General features: G+C 43.8%; 1 protein-coding gene across 3 annotated transcripts in view; it reads left to right on the forward strand.

The window, feature by feature from the left end:
* cdh8 (cadherin 8) overlaps positions 1-16,887 on the forward strand; it is a 147,842-nt gene extending 130,955 nt beyond the window's left edge. For 2 of the 3 annotated variants that reach the window (XM_034220584.1, XM_034220585.1), the window contains exons 8-12: positions 5,594-5,730; positions 8,575-8,696; positions 9,404-9,521; positions 14,357-14,608; positions 14,752-16,887. In XM_034220584.1, the coding sequence (XP_034076475.1) occupies positions 5,594-5,730; positions 8,575-8,696; positions 9,404-9,521; positions 14,357-14,608; positions 14,752-15,245 (1,123 nt within the window). In that variant the 3' untranslated portion in view covers positions 15,246-16,887. The remainder of the gene's footprint in view (positions 1-5,593; positions 5,731-8,574; positions 8,697-9,403; positions 9,522-14,356; positions 14,609-14,751) is intronic. The other variant, XM_034220586.1, reaches the window with a different exon arrangement.
* The last annotated feature ends 2,940 nt before the right edge of the window (positions 16,888-19,827 follow it).

Raw genomic sequence — 19,827 nt, forward strand, 5'->3', positions numbered from 1 at the left:
CCTCTGACCTGCCGGCCGGCAGTCAAGATGCGGGGACATCTGCCACAGAGAGTGAACCCCTCTCCATGTCGGTCTGGGGCTCAGTATCTGAGATGGCCGCAGAACCGGATTCCCGCGCCCTGGCAGGCCGGGACCCGGTGGCGGCAAGACACGCGGGAACGGGACCCCACGCTTTACCGAGCTGGGGCTCCCGGTTAGACCTCACCATGGTCTCACCCGCGGAGGATGTCCTCGAGCTTCACTACGACGAGGACGAAGAGGACACCTCGGTGTTCCTCCTGTCCGAGTCGGATGAACATGAAGAGGACATCTTCATGTCATCGGCTCAGGCTGCAAAGCCTGGAGCGAGGGCTGCTCTCCCAGACGATAGCACACCAGCTTCGCCCTGTCTGAGTATGGACCTGCAGGCCGTGTGCAAACGCACTGCGGCCAGACTCGACATCCCGTGGCCTGAAATGGCCAAGGAGACCTCCAGGTCCCGCTACGAAGGGAAACATTTTCCCCAAGCAGCGCAGACAAAGAGGCAACTCCTTCCGGTCTTCCCGGAGATGTTGGATGAGGTGTCGGTCTCGTGGAGAGACCGGCCCTTCAGCAACAAGGTCCCAATCCAGGGTGCCTCCTCCCTAGACTGTGACGGAATGGAGAAGCTCGGCCTGCTCCGCATACCGCCCATGGAACCGCTGGTAGCAGCCCACCTCCTACCGAGGATGGGCCCGTCACCAAGCAGGAACCCCACGCTGCCGGCAAAGTCGGACCGATTTCAGTCGACAATGACTGAACGGTCCTACAAAGCCGCAGCGTTGTCCGCCAGGGCCCTGAATGTGGCCTCGCTGCTAACCGCTTACCAAGCGGAGCTCTGCGAGGACCTGTCGGGTAACCCGGGGGCAGCCACTCTGGACGAGATGGCAGCGGTCACAGACATCTGTCTCCGTGTCCAACGCTGCGCCGTCCAGGCCACAGGTAAGGCAATGGGGATCATGGTGGTGCAGGAAAGAGCGAGATGGCTCAACCTCACCAACCTCCCAGACCGGGAAAAGGAGGATGTGCTGGATATGCCCATCGTTCCCGAGGGAATTTTCGGCTCCGGTCTTGCTTCCATGCAAAAGAGGTGTGAGTCGAAAAAGAGGGAGGACGAGGCACTCCACCTCTGCCTCCCTCGAAGGGTCCAGCCGCTGCCTTCGCAGCAGCAGTCCTTCGCAGCAGCAGTCCTTCGCCCAAGCTGCCTTGAACCCTGCTCGGTTTAAAACATCGAGAATGCAGAGGTCGCAGCCCGCCCCTAGTCCCCAGCCCAGGCTGGAGACGAGGGCGAGCTGAAGAAAATCTCCGGTTCCGGCTGCAGCTCAGGCGCAGCCAACCCAGAATTTCGGCCAGCAGGCGAGGAAGAAGAAGCGAGCGGCGTGACAGCCCCTCCTTCTCCCCTCCGTGACAGAGCTGGAAGTCCACGGTTCCCCAGCTCTAAATGTGTTCCCGCCGCCTCGAGAGATGCCTCAACACCATCCTCAAGTCCGCAAAAACACATGTCACAAATCTGTTTGTTCCTCTGTCATTAAACATTTTCCGCTGACGCATCCAGGCTTCAGGCCGAGGGCGCAGCTCAAAAAAATCATAAGAAAAACAATAAAACCAATAAACAGCCCGTCAACTGTTCCCCTTCTGAGAGCAGCTTCGGCATCTCTCAAAAGGCGGATTACAGGCGGGTCTGTGAAGGCACCACCGTCACGCGCATGCGCAGTGCCGGCTGGGGTTTTAAAAGCACCACCGCCACGCGCATGCGCAGTGCCGGCTGGGGTTGTGAAGGCACCACCGTCATGCGCATGCGCAGTGTCGGTGGGGATTGTCGAAAGGGGGCACCACTGTGTTCAGACACTAGAGGGCCCCATAACACAACAAATAGAGACTCAGAGGGGAAGAGATGTGACATCTCCACTGGCTCTAAGGAGCATGCAGTGGAAGATGCTCACATCATCTGCTTCTGTTTTCAAGACAGTAACACGGGGCTACAGACTCCAATTCGCTGTCACCCCCCCTCGCTTCTCGGGCATTCTGCATTCGCAGGCCCGAGGAGAGTCAGCCCATATTCTGGAGAAAAAGATTCTCTCTCTCCTAGAAAAGAGGGCTATATCTATTGTACCCGCCGAGCAGAGTCAGGGCGGCTTCTATTCCAAGTACTTCCTCGTTCCCAAATGGGGAGGGAACGGAATTCGGCCAATACTTGATTTGAGGGCTCTGAACAAATATCTAAGAAGATATAAGTTCAGAATGCTCACTCACACATCTCTGCTGCGGCTCGTGCGACAAGACGACTGGTTCACATCAGTCGACCTGAAAGATGCGTATTTTCACATCCCAGTATATTACCCACACAGGAAATATCTGAGATTCGCATTTCAGGGGATCTGTTATGAATACAGAGTACTCCCCTTCGGTCTGTCTCTCAGTCCAAGGGTGTTTGTACGATGTACGGAAGCCGCGATAGCCCCGTTAAGACAACAGGGTATTCGCCTGGCGACCTACCTGGACGACTGGCTGCTTCTCGCACAGTCGGAGCAGGAGGCTGTTACGCAGACAAATGTCCTCGCGGAGAGTGATGGTTACTGTGAAATGCGTAATGGCACTGCGCCACTGGCTGCACCCGACTTTTCTAGTACGAGGTGTGCCTATGGGTGCTGTCCTTTCACGGAAAGTGGTCACCACGGACGCATGTCTGACAGGTTGGGGAGGTATTTATGAAGGTCGCCCGGTGAGGGGTCTCTGGAGCAGAGACCTCCAGCGGGCGCACATAAATTACCTGGAGCTTTTAGCGGTGTTTCTCACCCTAAAACGCTTTCTGCCTTTCCTCAGGGGACATCACGTCCTCGTGAGGACAGACAATACAACCACAATATCGTATATTAACCGCCAAGGGGGTTTGCGTTCTCTCCAGTTACACACACTGGCGCGCAAACTTATCCTATGGAGCGGTAGGCATCTCCTCTCTCTGAGAGCGACGCACGTACCGGGAGTGAGGAACCTCGGGGCAGATCTACTGTCCAGAGGTATACCACTTTATGCAGACTGGACTCTACATCCAAGGATTGTGAGCCAGCTGTGGGTGCGTTACGGCAGAGCTGCGGTGGATCTGTTCGCATCGAAAGACAACGCTCAGTGTCAGCTGTTCTTTTCGATGCGCGATCTAAATGCACCGTTAGGCGTGGATGCACTCGCGCACAATTGGCCCCCGGGCCTTCTGTACGCGTTCCCACCCCTGGCTCTGATACCCCCAACTCTGGCCAGAGTGAGAGAGCAACGCCACACACTTATCCTGATAGCTCCGCACTGGCCAGCTATGTACTGGCTAGCGGAGATATATCAGCTGCTGTGCGGGAAGCCATGGCAGCTCCCACTACGCAGGGACATACTGTCCCAAGCGGGGGGGGCGATCTTTCACCCACACCCAGAGCGCTTGGCTCTATGGGCCTGGCCCGTGAGTGGTACAATTACAGTGTGACATGACGCTGACCCTGGCAGCTGCCAAGCGAGCCAGTGGCACTCATGCACTATCTGTACAGTCTTCATGCACTCAGTTTGCCCCAGGGCAAACAGAGTGTGGTTGAAGCCTGACCCTGCCTTTATCTTAAGGCGGTTGGTTCAGGTACCACATTTGACATTAAGGCATCCTCCCCGCCACTGTATTCCTCCGGGGAACAGCGGCCGGATTTGCCGTGTCCAGCCCGTGCTTCACGCACGTACAGGGACAGATCAAGGGTGCTTTGTCATAATGACCAACCCCTTGTGTCCTGGGCTAACCCTTATAAGGGCAAGCCTGTTACTAAGCAACGGCTCTCCCACTGGTCTGTGGAAGCAATTGCTTTGGGGCTCATACGAGTCAGAGTTCGCAGGCACCCTCGGGTCCGCGAGCTCTTTCGACTCAGGGTCTGGCTGCATTCTGGACTCTGTCCAGGATGTCTCCCATCAAAGACATTGGTGCAGCGGCGAGCTGGTCCTCGCCGCTCACTTTTGTCTGCCTCCTAACAGGCTGGACGTTCTGCTCCCAGTGTGACTCAAGCAGTGCTGGGCACCTGGTTGAGTCAGAGCTCTACCTGTTAAGTTCTGGTTGGTTTGGTGATTTTCGAGATAAGCTCGTCTGGCAATACGGGAGCTACAATTTCCCATAGTGAGACATCGAACGGAGTGTTATGAATGAGAACTATAGGTTACTTACGTAACCCCAGTTTTCAGAGTAACATGAAGTGAGATGTCTCACCAGACGGCCCTCCTTGCTATGGTGAAGCGAGAAGAGGTGCTTATTTTGAATGGCGCATGCGTTGTGGCGCAAGCTACTTATAGGGGGTGATTTCCCTGACGCTGACGTCAAGATCTCCAGCCAATTAGGATTGGCGTAATGAGATTGATGCTTCTGTTTGCTCCGCGATGAGGCGCATCCCATAGTGAGACATCTCACTTCATGTTACTCTGAGAACTGGGGTTACGTAAGTAACCTATAGATACAGACCCTAACCCTTCTTTCTATTATTTAAGAGGGGGCAACTCCACCGCTTGCAAAAAGTAGTCTGATTTGATAGAAGTCTATGAGAAAATTACCTTAATTCTCTCTTGATTTATAACCTCCGTTAAAAAATGTTTAACAAGCTGGTTTTTTAAGTCCTCATGTTGTAATTGATTGTTGTGTTTAGAGGAAAAAACACGAAAAAGCAGGGTGTGCATTAGGGCGTGGCAACATTGTGATTGACAGGTCGCTTAGGTGTGATTAAGCCCTAAATCTTTAACTCTTTCACAGTGTCTTTTCACTTCATTAAAGTGACTTCTAATATTTTGGTTGCCTGTAATTGTCTTTTTTAGCATTGGGTTGTACTTAGCACGACCCTCTGGTGTCAAAATGTAAAACTCAAGTCTTTTGTACTGTAGTCCAGAAATCAATGTGTGATGTCATGTTGACTGACCACTTCTTGTATATAGTCCATTGTTCCAACCAAAGTAACACTACACAATCTTGACAATTTTTGGCATGACTTATCAGCTTTTTACGCTATGACTGTATTAAGACAAGGTACTGTTCCAGGCTACGCCATTAGCACGACAGAATGGCAAATACTACATTCATCCGGAGATTCATTCTACTGGAAGGGCTATCACAGGCTTGTTAATCTATAGGATAAGAAGTATAACATAAATGCAAAACATATATAGAAATAGGTCATTTTAAATTATGTTATTTTACTATTAATGTAGGCCTACCATTAATGGTGCTGGGACTCAGTGTATTTATTGTAAAGGTACAACTGTCATAAACTGTATGCTCAATGTGTCTCTAGGTAAAAGGACCCTATAGATATGTTTTAAATACATGTTGTTTAAATGATATGAAAATGTAAATGATTGTATTTGATGGACAAGATGGAGTGCAATTTAGACAATGAGGTTCAGACCTTGGCTGCTGTTGGTAGGAAATTATAGTAATCAGACCTCTTAAGATTTTTAATTTCCCTTTAAGTACAGGTTTCTCCTGCTGGATAGGACCCTGTTAGCCACAATACACAAAGGATTGCCAAAGATGCTGCAGTGGGGGCTTGCTGATGATTGATTGTAATTGCAGGTACTTCATCGATCGGCACACGGACCTGGAGAGGCAGTTCAACATCAACGTGGACGACGGGAAGATCACACTGGCCAAACCGCTGGACCGGGAGACGGACATGTGGCACAACATCACAGTGACTGCCACAGAAGTCCGTAAGTAGACCCCTGACTCTGCTCACCCCTGCTGTGAAGACCATTCCTCCTGAATTGTAATGCCCTATTTTTGAAAATCAGCATACTATTTGACATGCATTAATAAAACATATTTTAAAACTTGGAACTGCAGGGAGACACATACAATATCCCCTTCCTCGACTTCATACGTTGCCTTTGTCAAAGGAATCACTGACCTGCTACACACAATCCTCTGCTCAACACTATAGCACTTTGTAAACGGGCGCTTCTAATCGCTCTGAAAGTATGGCACAAACAATTAGCATTTGAATCCACAGAGGCATTACATTTGTTAATTTGCTGAGTTTTGATTGAATTAAACAGCTCAGTAGTCAATTTGTGGAAGTGCAAGAACATTAAGACTTATCAAATAAACAGTTTTAAAGACAAGCTTCGGAGTGGATCGCTCCAATGCCAGCATCCATTACAGATTAAAGAACATCTGCAAACCGCAAAACTCACTGACTACGTAAAAAATCTTGCCGGCAGAGCTACAAAAAGCTCAAACCATATGTAAGGCTTTATTTGCATACAGATTGATTCAGGGGGGCTGTATGTTGTGATAAAGCTTAATGTACCCCTTAAAGCTATTGGAATAGAAATGTACACAGCTTGTAACTCTTTTTTTCCACCCCCTTTCCTCTCTCCATCGCATCATTTATCTGTCCTTTAATTTCCTTAATCAAAGGAAACACACGTTAATTGACAGAATGAAGTGAATGCCAAAATGTTGTCATGATGTTTTGGCCATGCAACACACACACACACACACACACACACACACACACACACACACACACACACACACACACACACACACACACACACACACACACACACACACACACACACACACACACACACACACACACACACACACACACACACACACACGAGTTGAATGTGTCTCATTTGATAAGCTTTGTCATTTTCTCACACCCATACATGTAAAGCATGTTGTCATGCCTCCTGGCAAAGTAACTGTGTGGCTCGAGATAGTGGCATCTCTGAGAACACCTAATATGAACTTGCCAAAATATACAAGGCAGTTTTGCTATTCTTCACGGATGGGAGGGAAGTCTGTGTCTTCTCTGGCGTGAAGAGGAATAGATGTGTTCCCAGTTCTATCCGGATGCCATTTGCGGCCCGAACGTTCTGCCGCCTCGCACCGGTTGACATCTGACTAATCAGACTCTATTCCCTGTCTGCTGCCGGGGGAAAGTCACTTTTGTAGGGTGGGGGGGGGGTTCTGTATCCCTGTCTCCCTCTGCCCTAATCCATCTATCACCGTCTATCAGCCTGTTAATTTCCACTCTCCTCCCTGTTTACCCCTTCTTCTTTAAAGTGGCCTGTCCAGGGGCCTTTTCTCCTCGGGCATGCTGTCCACTGTGCTATGTTAAGGTTTTATTTGAAATCAATTAGAATTAATACAAAAACATGTATATTTGTCTGGTAAAGTTGTTTACCAGACAAGCTTATTGTAGCTAACAAAAGGTACTATACACAAACCCTACATGCTTTTTCTCTGGCATTAATGAGTGCATTTCAATGTAGGAACAAGTTTCTTAGGAAATAAAGTTAACCCCAAATTATCATTATCTTGTAATCACACTGGCCACTCTATATAAAAAATGTTCTTGCTGCTCATGATTACTAATTTAAAGAGGCCCTATTATGGTTTTTGGGATTTTCCCTTTTCCTGTAATGTGTTATAGGTTTCTGTGCATGATAATGGTCTGCAAAGACTAATTTCCCAAACTCCCCCCCCTGCCTGAAACACCTCCATTGGACTCCTTTGTTTTCTTCCGTAACATAGTGACATCACTATGTAACACTCACTATTCTAGTGGCTAGCACCACAAATTGTGCGTGATAGGAGTGGGACATCTCTAAACAGTTGACCAATCACAACAGAGCCAGCCAGCTAACCAATCAGAGCAGACTGGGCTCTGGTTTCAGACAGAGGGTGAAAAGAGGTGCTGTAGCACAGGCAGTATGAGAACAATAAAGAGCTTTTTGAACATTAAAGCATGTCACAGTTAAAGAGCCACTTTAAAAAAAAAGCCTTTGATATTAGGCAAGAGAGTTCTTGCTATTGGCTACAATGACAGAAAGTCTTACTGCAAACGAGATCCTAGGATGCCCAAAGAAAACCAAGACAATACACTTGCCATTCATTCTACTTTTAAGGTGACAGTAGGGGCAAGTAAATGAACAAACAGAAGTCAAAATTAAAACACAACAGTATCATTGGCTAAAGTGGCACAACCCTCTTGGGCCCACATTCATTGCTTTAAAAGTTGTCATTTGCACTGCTGATTAATAAACACCAACGTTTACGGGGACTCTCGAAGGGGACTGTCAATTACCAGAGATAAATTATTCAAATCAAAATCCAATCTAATTAAACTGCCTTTTATTGTCTTTTTAGACTTCAGTTACCAATGACTTATTAATATGCATGTTTTAACCCTGATGTTTTAAACATGACAGTGTTCAGGGAGATTTTCAAATGCACTTTGAATGGGAATTTGTTCTTTCTTTTCTGGTGCCTAGACTCTGTTACGCATGTGACACCCGCTGAAATGTATATTGATGTGACTTATCATGTGTCATCCCATCAGTTCAGGAAATGAAGGGAGAAATAAGGAGAGAAAATAAAGGAAATTAAAACTAGGTCACAGAATTTACCTGGGAGTTCATGCGTAACCTTGTTTTGTTTACAGTTTGATTGTCTTTTCTTATTTATCTCCTCTTATCTCTCCCTTTTTTGATTTCCTTCCTTTCTATCCATCTATATATCTATCTATCTATCTATAATAGGAAATCACAGTCAGATATCGAGGGCAATCGTTGCCATCCGAGTAATGGACATTAATGACAATGCGCCTGAATTTGCCACCGAATACGAGGCCTTCCTTTGTGAAAATGGGAAACCTGGACAGGTAAGAAAAGAAGCGGCTCATTCATCAAACCACTGATCTATCTTCTTTCTCTCACTCCCTTTGCTTATGTCTCTCTTTCCTCCCCTGTAATGATTGGCCACATTGAGTTATAGCCTATTTATTTCACCGGGAAACTACAGAGGTGGGAGTACAGTCCCTTTTCTCCCTTCCCTAGCTCTCCCTTCACAGTGTGCGCAAAGCAAAAGGCGGAATGAGAGCGGTCAGGATTGATCAGAGTGGATTGTAATTCAAGACTGCCTTTCATGTCCTCCTCCAGATGGCACAATGGTTACCCAAGCCAAAACACTCTAGACAAGTACTTAGCATTATCCTTCTCATCAATCGACCTCATTGGACGGACCTATGCACGTACAATAGGAAGCTTTATCGGAAGGACTGATCAAAAAGAGGAGCCAAAAAAATAATTCTAATTTCCAATCAATCATAACGGCACGATAAGACCTATGATGACGGATTATCAGATAGAGCCAGGAGCCTGAAAAGAGTTCCAGACTAGACAGGACCTAATTGATAATAATCTCAAACTCCGGGAATGAATAGGGCATATATTTCATCAGGTGTGATGCAGCCAGTATTAGACTGAGGCAATCTGCGGTGGCAAAAACAGAGTAATGAATAGGCTGCCTCCTCTAATGACTTCCAGTCCTTCTCTGTATAATCTTCCTGTCTCTCTGCTTTCAACACAGGTGATCCAGACTGTCAGCGCGGTGGACAAAGACGACCCAATCCAGGGCCACTACTTTGACTATCGTCTCGTTCCTGAGATGCTCAACAACCCCAATTTTACTATAAAAAACAACCAAGGTGAGGAACAAAAATAACTTACTTCTTTGAGTGAAGTCTCTCTACATTTCTTTAATGGCTTTCCAGGCTAATCGCTAACCCTCGGCGTGTTAGCCGTACTCGAGATGAAATGTGGTGGATCAGTGTAGCTCACAATTAGCAGATGTGAAATTGTCTGGACACCAGCTTCTTTTTTACTCTCCAGTGCGTTGAGGGAAACTAAATGAATGGGATCCAAATGGCTTTTCCTGGTAGTCTTGCAGCTCAATGTAGGGTGACTTCCTTCCCTGATCTGCATTGTGGCAGATGGTGCTACATTTATTTGCTAAATACTCTGATTGGTTTATTTGCCGTTTTCGCTCTGTCTTTATTCCATTCCTCTTCGCCTGCCTCTCCTCCATAACTGGCTCCGAACAGGCTGTGTTCATGATGACATTGTGTAATGTTTTCAGCTCTGGGCAGATCATCTTCATATGGTACTAGCCTTCTGTTTCGGCGTAGAGGCTGCAGGCTAACTTACTGCAAGTGTCCATAAAATTCAGGTCATCAAATGGGCTCGCCATTTTTAACAAAAAATAAGCTTTTACGTTTGAAACAGGTACTTCAGCAAGGTGGAACATGGGTGTCAAAATCACAGGCAATTCAAATATATAAATATATGTGTTACCTCTTTTGAATGGAAGGGACCTAATCGTATTTTGACTGTCGAGAACATGCAAAATCCTGTCGGAAAATGGAGAGATGGTTAACAAGCACTTACTTGCTGCAAAATACTGCGGATCAACGTGAAAGGATATACATAATGCAGGACCTGGAACCCTGTCCTTTTGTTAAGAAGACATTTCAAAGTTTCTTAAGATGATGTTACAGATAAATCCCCCCCAAAAATGTTTTCAGATTCTTCATAAACACAGACCTGCGTTATTCCAAACAACAAAAGCCCTAGTCTTTAACCACAGTAAATATATGTTGTAGTTCTGCTCTACATACTGCACAAACCACTTGTCTACGGTATTGCCGATTGCAAAGAGAAACAAGAAGCCCGTCGCACCATATCCCCCAACACTTCAGTGCCTATTTCTATCTGAATGTGCAGCTGTAGGAGACACTTGAGTGAAGAGCGTCAGGCTCCTGTGAACCTCCGTGGGCTGTTTTTGTTTGCGATGATGGGTTTAATTGTAGGGATTGTACAGTGAAGTGGTTAGAGGCTGCTCACACTGAGGAAGAAGGCGAAGGTTTTGACCAGCTGTATAACATACCAAGCACTCTGACTCAGGGGTTCACCAGGCGGGGTCGCAGCACAGGCCAGCAGCAACATACATTCACTATGCTGCCAAGAAATATGGCTGATAAAAAAACTTTTCCAGAGTGATTTGAACTGTGTTAAGGAATTATAAAATAATCTTACAGTTTAATGTAAAACAACAAAGAAAATACCCCTTTCTCATTTAATTGGAACTATTTGCTCATTACTTAATCTGGTATAATCAGTATCTCGTGGTGGAAAATATTTTTAATTACTTTAAATTAGTTAGTGAATTTATCACAACTCTCTACTGATGTTTGTCAAGTCAGGTTTTAGCCTTTTATATTATTCAATAACCTGTGGCAATTTTTTTTCTCACTCGCATCTCGTAAATTACGGCAGCTCGGTCGGTGTCCCAACACTTCAATCTACTACGTTAAACGATAAAGCATCAGCAAACAACTTGATTGGGGTTAGGCAACCAAATTACTTGACAAGATGTATGTAATGGTAATGGGTATGTTTGATATGAAGTTGAGGTTGACATGAATAAAAAGTATGTCAACATTAACATTTGCTTTCACACAGGACAACCGCACCAGCCTCCTGGTAAAAGTTTTCGGAACCATCCAGCCACTTCTTTCTGACCTGACTTCCTACTTTTGGTCAACCATAACAAGAGATTCTGACAGTTGTTGAATCTGTAGGGCTCTTGCCTATAGTTGCCGTATGCATTGACTTGGGAGTTAGAACGGCTGCTTGTGGTGACAGTGGCTGTGACACTGTTCAACTATCTATATTACAGTAGGATGAGGCAGTATGCATGATCTTTTATTCCTTGGTAGACAGCGACACTGACTCTGAAGCCGGTCAACCGCCATGACAAAACACAAAAAAGCCAAATTAGCTTTGGCTTTGTGGCTAATGTACTCTTGTCCTACAATCACAGTCTTGGTTGCAACTTGTCTTGCTGTATAAGCAACGAAACATACATCCACCTTGGGAAAAATGCTTGCTAATGATTGCAGATACTGCAGGCTAATTAGCTAATCAGCTAAAGCACCGTGAACAGCGTAAAGAAAAACCCTAGCCGCAAAAAGATCAGTGTCCGCTACTTTAGAAGTTAATTGTTGTTGTCCTTTTTTTTTATATACCACTGCCAACACAATAATGTTCTTAGCTTGTCAGCTACATTTCGCAGTGCAAGGTTGCTTTTATTGTGTCGCTCCATCTACTAGAAGGCTGGGAGGCTAAAGGGAGAGTTTCTGTTTTATCTCTAAAATATTTGTACCCCGTAAGCTATATACTGTAGTAAAACAAATATTAACAATAAATCATGTTGACAATGATTGCCTAAAGGGATGGATTTTTTAAGTTTGACTTAAAATGCTCAGTATGCTGTACAGGCGGGAGTAGCTTGTCCTGGGAACTGAAGGGTCGCTGGTTCAAGTCCCGATCGGACAAAAATAAAGACTATGGCATGGTAGCTGGAGAGGTGCCAGTTCACCCTCTTGGCACTGCCGAGATGTCCTATAGCAAGGCACCAAACCCCCAACTGTTCCCTGGTGCCAGAAATCCTGGGAGCCTCTTCCCTTTGGCACCTGTTCATATAGAAATGCATGTGTATCTGTATCCAGACCTGTTTGTATAAGTCCTATGCATGTGTGCATTTGTACTGTGTTGAACAATAACAGAGAGAAAAACTGTGAAAATCAAGAAAATGTCCTCTTCTTCAGGTTAAAAGAGTGAATAACTAAGTAGGGACCGATTATTACATAGCTGTGTCGCAAACTCATGCAATACTGTACCATATATTAAATTACGTATGCATGAAACCACTGCATTTACTAGAAAAACTATCCATAACATCAGTATGCAGTAAAACGAAAAGAAAGAAAACGGATAAGTTTAAACAAAGTTATACTACTTGTACCAACATTAGCCCTTTTGCTCCTTCTCATTCGTTCATATTATGTTGCTACTAATTTGGCATTAATCCACAGCTGTGCTTAGTTGCTCACATAATCTTAAGGGACTTCAAAAAAATGGTTTCAGACTGTTAGTGTCAATGCTGTCATTTAGAACCTCCCCACAAAGCTATTTGTAGCAAACATTTATTCAAATGAGCTTTTGTTATGATGATGATTAATATTTCAATGTACAGAGTTCCATCAGAATCCGTCAGCTGCTAGATGAAACACTTTTATTGCAACTTAAAATATAATAGATGGTAAAAAAGAGAATTTTTATAACTCCTGTAAGTTCAATCAATTTGAAGGTTATCTGCACACCTGCCTCTCTCTTTGAGTAGCAGACCTTCCCTGTCAATTGTCTGACAGACAGGAAATGTTTACTTCTATTTTTACCATCTATAGTTAACATAAAAATGACCTGAAGACGAGCCCTGATGGATTTCTTCAGTAGTATATACTTGCAAACTCACCATGCACTGCGGAATGATCCAAATGAAATGGGACAAGTTGATGCTCATAAAGCAGAGCGTACCCCTTTGTGGCAGAAAATAAATCTGAGCATATGTTCACTTGAATTACAGACTGTGCAGAGCAAATAATTATATGATGAGGCTTTGCATCTTTTGATCACATTTTTTCTCAGCACGGCTCGTCTCTTTGTTGCGTATATCACAGCATCTTCTTAACCCTTCCTCTTCAGTGCACCCTCAAGCAGAGAGACAAAGGTTACACTATCAGACATTCTTGTATGTTTTCCATAAGATCAGCAGGAGTAGATTCTTATGGGAATGCAAGTGTTTGATAATGTGATCAGGGTAAGGAGAGCCAGCTAATGAGCAGACAGCTTCACAGAAGTGTCATCAAAGAGCAGCTGGCACCTTTCTGGGTCGACATGTGCCATCTTCTAAGTCAGTGTCGACTGCATGGTCCCTTCATTTCTTCGGCTCTCAAAGGGGAATAGCCAACTTTGGCTCGCCCTTCTTCATAATTCCCAAATTGGAGTGTGGACAAAAAAGGAAGGTGGCTGAAATCTATCTAATCAAATCAAGTTTTATTTATATAGCACATTTATAAACGATTTTTGCTCGAGCCAAAGTGCTGTACATATAATACAAATAGCCTACAGTAGAGACACTTTACAGCAAATACAACAGCACAGATTGCTCAGAATATCAGTATGAGAAAAACGACACCCTCTATCCTTAGACCCTCACATCGTACAAGGAAAAACTTCCAGAGAAAACCCACAGTTTAAAGGGGAACATGGGAGAAACCTCAGGGAGAGCAACAGAGGACGGATCCCTCTCCCAGGACGGACAGACGTGCAATAGATGCCGTGTGTAAATCGAAGAGATAATACATTTTACAGCATATAGACCGAATATTAGGAAATGCATGTGTCTGAAATAAGAAGATGAATCCACGAGGATGTCAGCTACAATCCTGTGGAAGCTATCTAAGGCATTGGAATTCAAGAGAGTTAGAAAGCCTAGTGACAATTGATAGGAAATTAGTTTAACCTCATTCTGCATCGATTTTCACACCACTTAAAAATAGAACTTCGGTCTGATGCTAACATGAATAACAATGGCGTTTTCACACATCTTCATCTCTGGCTTTACCTTTCTCTCTGACAGACAATTCAATCAGTGTCCTGGCCAAGCATGATACCTTCCGGCGACAGAAACAGGAAATGTACTTCCTGCCAATCATTGTGACGGACAACGGGAATCCACCAATGAGCAGCACCAACACCCTGACCATCCGAGTCTGTGGATGCAGTAAGGATGGCATCGTCCAGTCCTGCAACGTGGAGGCCTACGTCTTACCTATCGGCCTGAGTATGGGAGCTCTCATCGCCATCCTGGCCTGCATTATACTGCTGTTGGGTGAGGAGTTTCTTTATTTTGCATTGCCACATTATTGTTAAAACTTCCATGATCTGCTTGTACTAACAGAAAATGCACCTGCCAAAGCTTGACCGAGACTTCTATTTTCTATCTTCCTTTCTGTCCCTCCGTCTTTCTGACAGTAATAGTAGTACTATTTGTGACCTTGAGGAGACACAAGAATGAGCCTCTGATTATAAAGGACGACGAAGATGTGAGGGAGAATATCATCCGTTACGACGACGAAGGAGGCGGCGAGGAAGACACGGAGGCCTTCGACATCGCCACGCTGCAGAATCCGGATGGCGTCAACGGCTACCTACCGCGCAAGGACATCAAGCCCGACCTGCAGTTCATGCCCAGGGCGGGACAGCATTCTGGTCCAAACGGCGTTGATGTGGACGAATTCATCAATGTACGGCTCCATGAGGCAGACAATGATGCCACAGCGCCGCCTTACGACTCCATCCAGATCTATGGATACGAAGGTCGGGGATCCATGGCCGGTTCACTTAGCTCACTGGAAACGGCATCATCAGACTCGGATCAGAACTATGACTATCTCAGAGAGTGGGGCCCACGCTTCAGAAGACTTGGGGAGCTCTACTCAGTGGGCGAGAGCGACCGCGAAACCTGACCTTTGGTTCGTTAGAAAAAAAGACCTTTCCGATTTATTTTCTGTCCACATACTTGTGTATTAAACGCTAGGGGGTTTGCTGGCTTTTAGAAACTGGTGTTTGAAAAAAAACTGTTAATAACAAGACAGGCCAACTTTTTGTATTCTTCTTAGAGTGAGGTATAGCAGTCGTCATCCCTACGTATCACTACGTCAAGCGCATTGTAATTGTTGAGCCAGACAATGTCTTTATTAGGAGATCTATGATTCTTGTGGAGTGTAACTTAGATTCCGTTGTGGAGTGTCTAGCAGTATTATGGGTGTTAGTCAATTGCTGAGGCTGCCAGTAGCAGAAAAACCCTGGGATTGCTGGTAGTTGCCTGATGAAAGGGAAAAACGAATATTGTTGGGTTCTCTGAAGCGGACATTTCATGCTCCATGGACAGAAAGTTGGGCCTCAGAAAGTGCAGAGTGACTCTTGTCCGATGTCACCCTAGGCCACTCAACTGATCGGCGATATGAAGAAAGTGACAATGAAAAAGCAATATATGGTCTACATTACAATGATGAATGTATGTATGATTTGAAAAAGGCAAAAAGACAAACCAGTATTGGCTTTAAGGTGAATTTGTTATAATTTGATATGTTCATTTACACATTTATAATCTAAAGCCCAGAGAGGCTTGCTTTATACAACTCTTTGTATTTATACGCTACAGGTGTGGATCGCAAGTGTTACTAGCCTATAAAAGACTGACGCGAAGACAAAAAAGAGAAATGTAGAAACTCTGAGGCCTTCTTTTTACAGAAGCAACATTAAATACAATTGTAATCTACTGTTTTTTGACAAGAGATGTGTTGATTCTTCATTATTGTTCTCAGTTTTTGAATTTCTGTTATTAGAATCATCTTTTATTCTGTGCTGACAATTTGAAGTGAGTGTGTTTTAGATTCTTTCACATTCAGCTGTTTTTTCACTTGAACACTATTTCATAACAGCCAAACCATATCATGAATTTATTGCAGTTGATAATGTAGACTAGATGTAAGCAAAGCAAACAAGAGCTCTAAGTAACAATACAGACGATCTAATTAATTGGGACTGCAGGAATGGGACCTTTCTGACACATGCTAATTCTGTGTAAAATATATCTCATATTCTGAGGTACAGCCAGTGAGCGTCTGAGCACAATAGTCCAATTGATACCAGAGTATATGTGACTCTCCCTAAACATCAAATCTCATTTAGGGAACACAGATTGCATTAGCCCAAGAAAAAGGAAAACACAAATCAAGACTATGTGCATATTGTGCTTACACTGTATGATATCAATAAAAAAGACTTGTAATGTACATAGAGTTACCGCTAATGTCATTAGCTTTCAATGAGGTGGTAGGTTTGTCTCTGCACGTTAGCTCTTGCACATAATGAGAATTTCAATGGCACTACAGCTGCGTGCATACTCAGTTTGTACTGATACAGTATTATGGCAGTTCTCGGTAGACTTAACAATATATATGGAATAGTCCTACATGCAGATCATATTTTGTACTGTGCTTTACTGCTTATAAATGTGTATGTTCAATTATTTACTCCCTGTACTGTAATCTAAGATACCCTGTATTGTTTCCTACTTTGTGAAATATATTTTTATAAATATCACTGATTGGCTGTGGTTTTCTTTTGCAGATGAGAACTTGAGGGCAATCAAACCTTGCACATTGGATATTCAAATTGTTAATGGGAACTTCCTACCATTTTTATACACCAACAAGGGGTGAATTACTTGTCATATGATAATTGGATAATGGCTCCGTTGGCTTCAGAGAGAGCTGTCTGAAGTTTGAGAAAATAATCCTAATGATGTTGCAGTGATGTCATCAGGGTTATTCGGCCAATGGCTTGGAGGCTACAAACTAAATATGTTTAACAAACTTGAGGTGTTGAGTTTGAAAGAGTTTACAAGACATTGGGGAACTAACAAAAGTTGCAAGTGATGGCATTATGAGAGCCAAGTTATTTTGGAGTTTGATGCTAGAGTTAAGAAATCTACTACTTTTGAACTATCGTTTGTTCAAACTGTGTCTTGTGATTCCCTCAACTTTATGGAGGTAGGTTTCTACTGTGAATTTACCCTAAAATGAATCACCTGGTCTGTTTTGGTCCTTGGTTTCTTATGGGTTTGACTAAAAGTTATTGCACCAATTATGTAAATGACAACATTTCATCAGCTCGTGGAAAGCCTTGAAGGTTGAAGAGAAATATCCAACATTGTAATGTAAATGTAGAAGATACAACTGGACCCATTGTCAAAGTAACAGGAAGGCTGCGTTGAATCTCTTATGCTTCATCAAACAGTGACCCTCTTTGTCACAGAGCATATTCTGGCCATGGGCTCCTTTAAAAACACACATTGTTTGTTCCATTGTGTTTCCTGCTGCTGTGGTAAGCACGACATGGACTTCTAACCGACTTGACTCAACATTCTATTACTACAGCTTTAGAACTGAACATGCACGCTAAGACAGCAGTAAGATCAAATCAAGTTTTATTTATATAGCACATTTATAAACGATTTTTGGTCGAGCCAAAGTGCTGTACATATAATAAAAATAGCCTACAGTAGAGACACTTTACAGCTAATACAACAGCACAGATAAGAAAACACAACATGGAGGAAAGAAAAGTCAAATGCTTATCATTTCCCCAGCAGCTTTTCCTTAGTTTTAAAATGTTTCTGATGTTGAAGGCAACCTTTCATCCCTATACAAGTTGCCGTTTTGCTTTTGCAGAAAATAAACTGACTTAAGAATGTGCTTTATCAGTTTGATATTATGAAGTTATGACAATTCAACTTTTATAAAATATAGCTAGCAATGCTGTTTAAATAACTTGCAGGATTAAACAGAATGTGTCCCTGTCACACAGATAGGAACAGAGCAGTCCTTTCAAATATGGTCACACTGAATTATATATATATAATTCTAAACAGCAAGATATAATTAGAATAATGCGACCTAATCTGCCGTCTATCACTATCTTTGTCTTATCAAACCAGGGGAAAACAATGTAGACTTGTGTACGACTGTTATTCCCATCTCAGAGTACTAAGGGAGATAACAATTATGCATTAGAGGCCAATTATGCATTAGAGGCCTTCATTAAAATAATTAATCTGGTACGTCAATTGTGCTGTGTTACAGTGATATTCATGTGCTTCTGTCATTTATTTTATTTGTTATGAGCAAAGAAGATTAGATGTAATGCAATTTCCCGTTTCTTGCCTCTTTTTATTTGTACTTCCTTTTGTTATCCTTTTTTTTTTATACATATTAAGCATTGTCTCATCTTTGTTAATCTTGTTGAAAGATTAGACTTCTGTTCGGCTCTATCTGATATTGAAGTTTCTCATAAATGACAAAAGATTTTTGATCGTATCAATTACCGGCAGTGCCTCACTGAAGTCAAAGGCACAGCATCACACAAATCCACTTGTGTGTATGCCTATATATAGAGCGTGCAGTACAACATACAGTATAGGCAGTCAATTGCTCTGCTTGATAAAGTTCTTGTAATAAAAACAATATGGATACTATTGCCAAAGATACATTTGATGTCAAAGATCAGAAATATCAGAGGTCTTATCATCTGATTCCACATTGCTTCATACCTTTTCCAAACTTTCCAGGAGAGGTGTTGGTGGTTCAGATGCTTTTGCCCTCTGGGATTGGAAGTGATGTTAAATCTGGAGGCTGCTATCTGTACACAGCTGATCCATTAGTCAGAAAATCAGCCACGGAACACATTTTGCCGCCTGATATCTACAGCTAAATGATAGCACAAATTGTTTTCCAGAATGTACGACCCCGGCAGGTCAGCAGACTCATTTGTAGTCAATCTTCATGCACCCCCACTGCTGTGTATGGCTGCAGGTCTAACAGAGGTTGCCTAACGAAACAGTAAATCAAATTATATTCTTCGTTTTGTCACGTAATGGAAGTGTCCCTAGGGTGACAACCTTGCACTAGGTGTTCCCTGCTGATATTTGGAAGATTGTATAAGGCAGGCTCGTGGCTCTGGCTCGTGTAGAAACTGTAATTACTGTTGCCTGGCAGAGATGCCCTCAATTACAAACACACTTTGGTGCATGCAAATTAGGAAAGCCACTCTCACTTCTGAATTTTTGAGATATGGGTATCATAGGTTGCTATGTCGTACTCCATGTTTGTTCTTTGTGCTTTTCATATTTACCATTTGTTACGTTCCCACTTGGCTAGGGTACAAACGGGAAACGACACGACCAGATTGGATTTGGTATATTCGTTACCGGTGGTTTTATTGTTACTGAAACTAAGTAAAAATGATGGTCACACAGATTGACCCGTGTTGTGGGGCCAATCTGTCACTATAACACAACACAAAGGGTCTCCAAAAGAGAGTTGCCCCGCTACACAAAGAAAAACAAATCTCACTACTAAAGTGGAAACAAACCATAAACAAAACGGGACTGTGGAAACACACAGCTGGTGCGGGTCTACAGGTGCTAATCACCTGGCTCTACGCAATATCCACTCACAGGAACACTGGTCTACAGGTGCTAAT

This window comes from Gymnodraco acuticeps, unplaced genomic scaffold (assembly GCF_902827175.1).
Source record: "Gymnodraco acuticeps unplaced genomic scaffold, fGymAcu1.1, whole genome shotgun sequence".
Classification (NCBI taxonomy): domain Eukaryota; kingdom Metazoa; phylum Chordata; class Actinopteri; order Perciformes; family Bathydraconidae; genus Gymnodraco; species Gymnodraco acuticeps.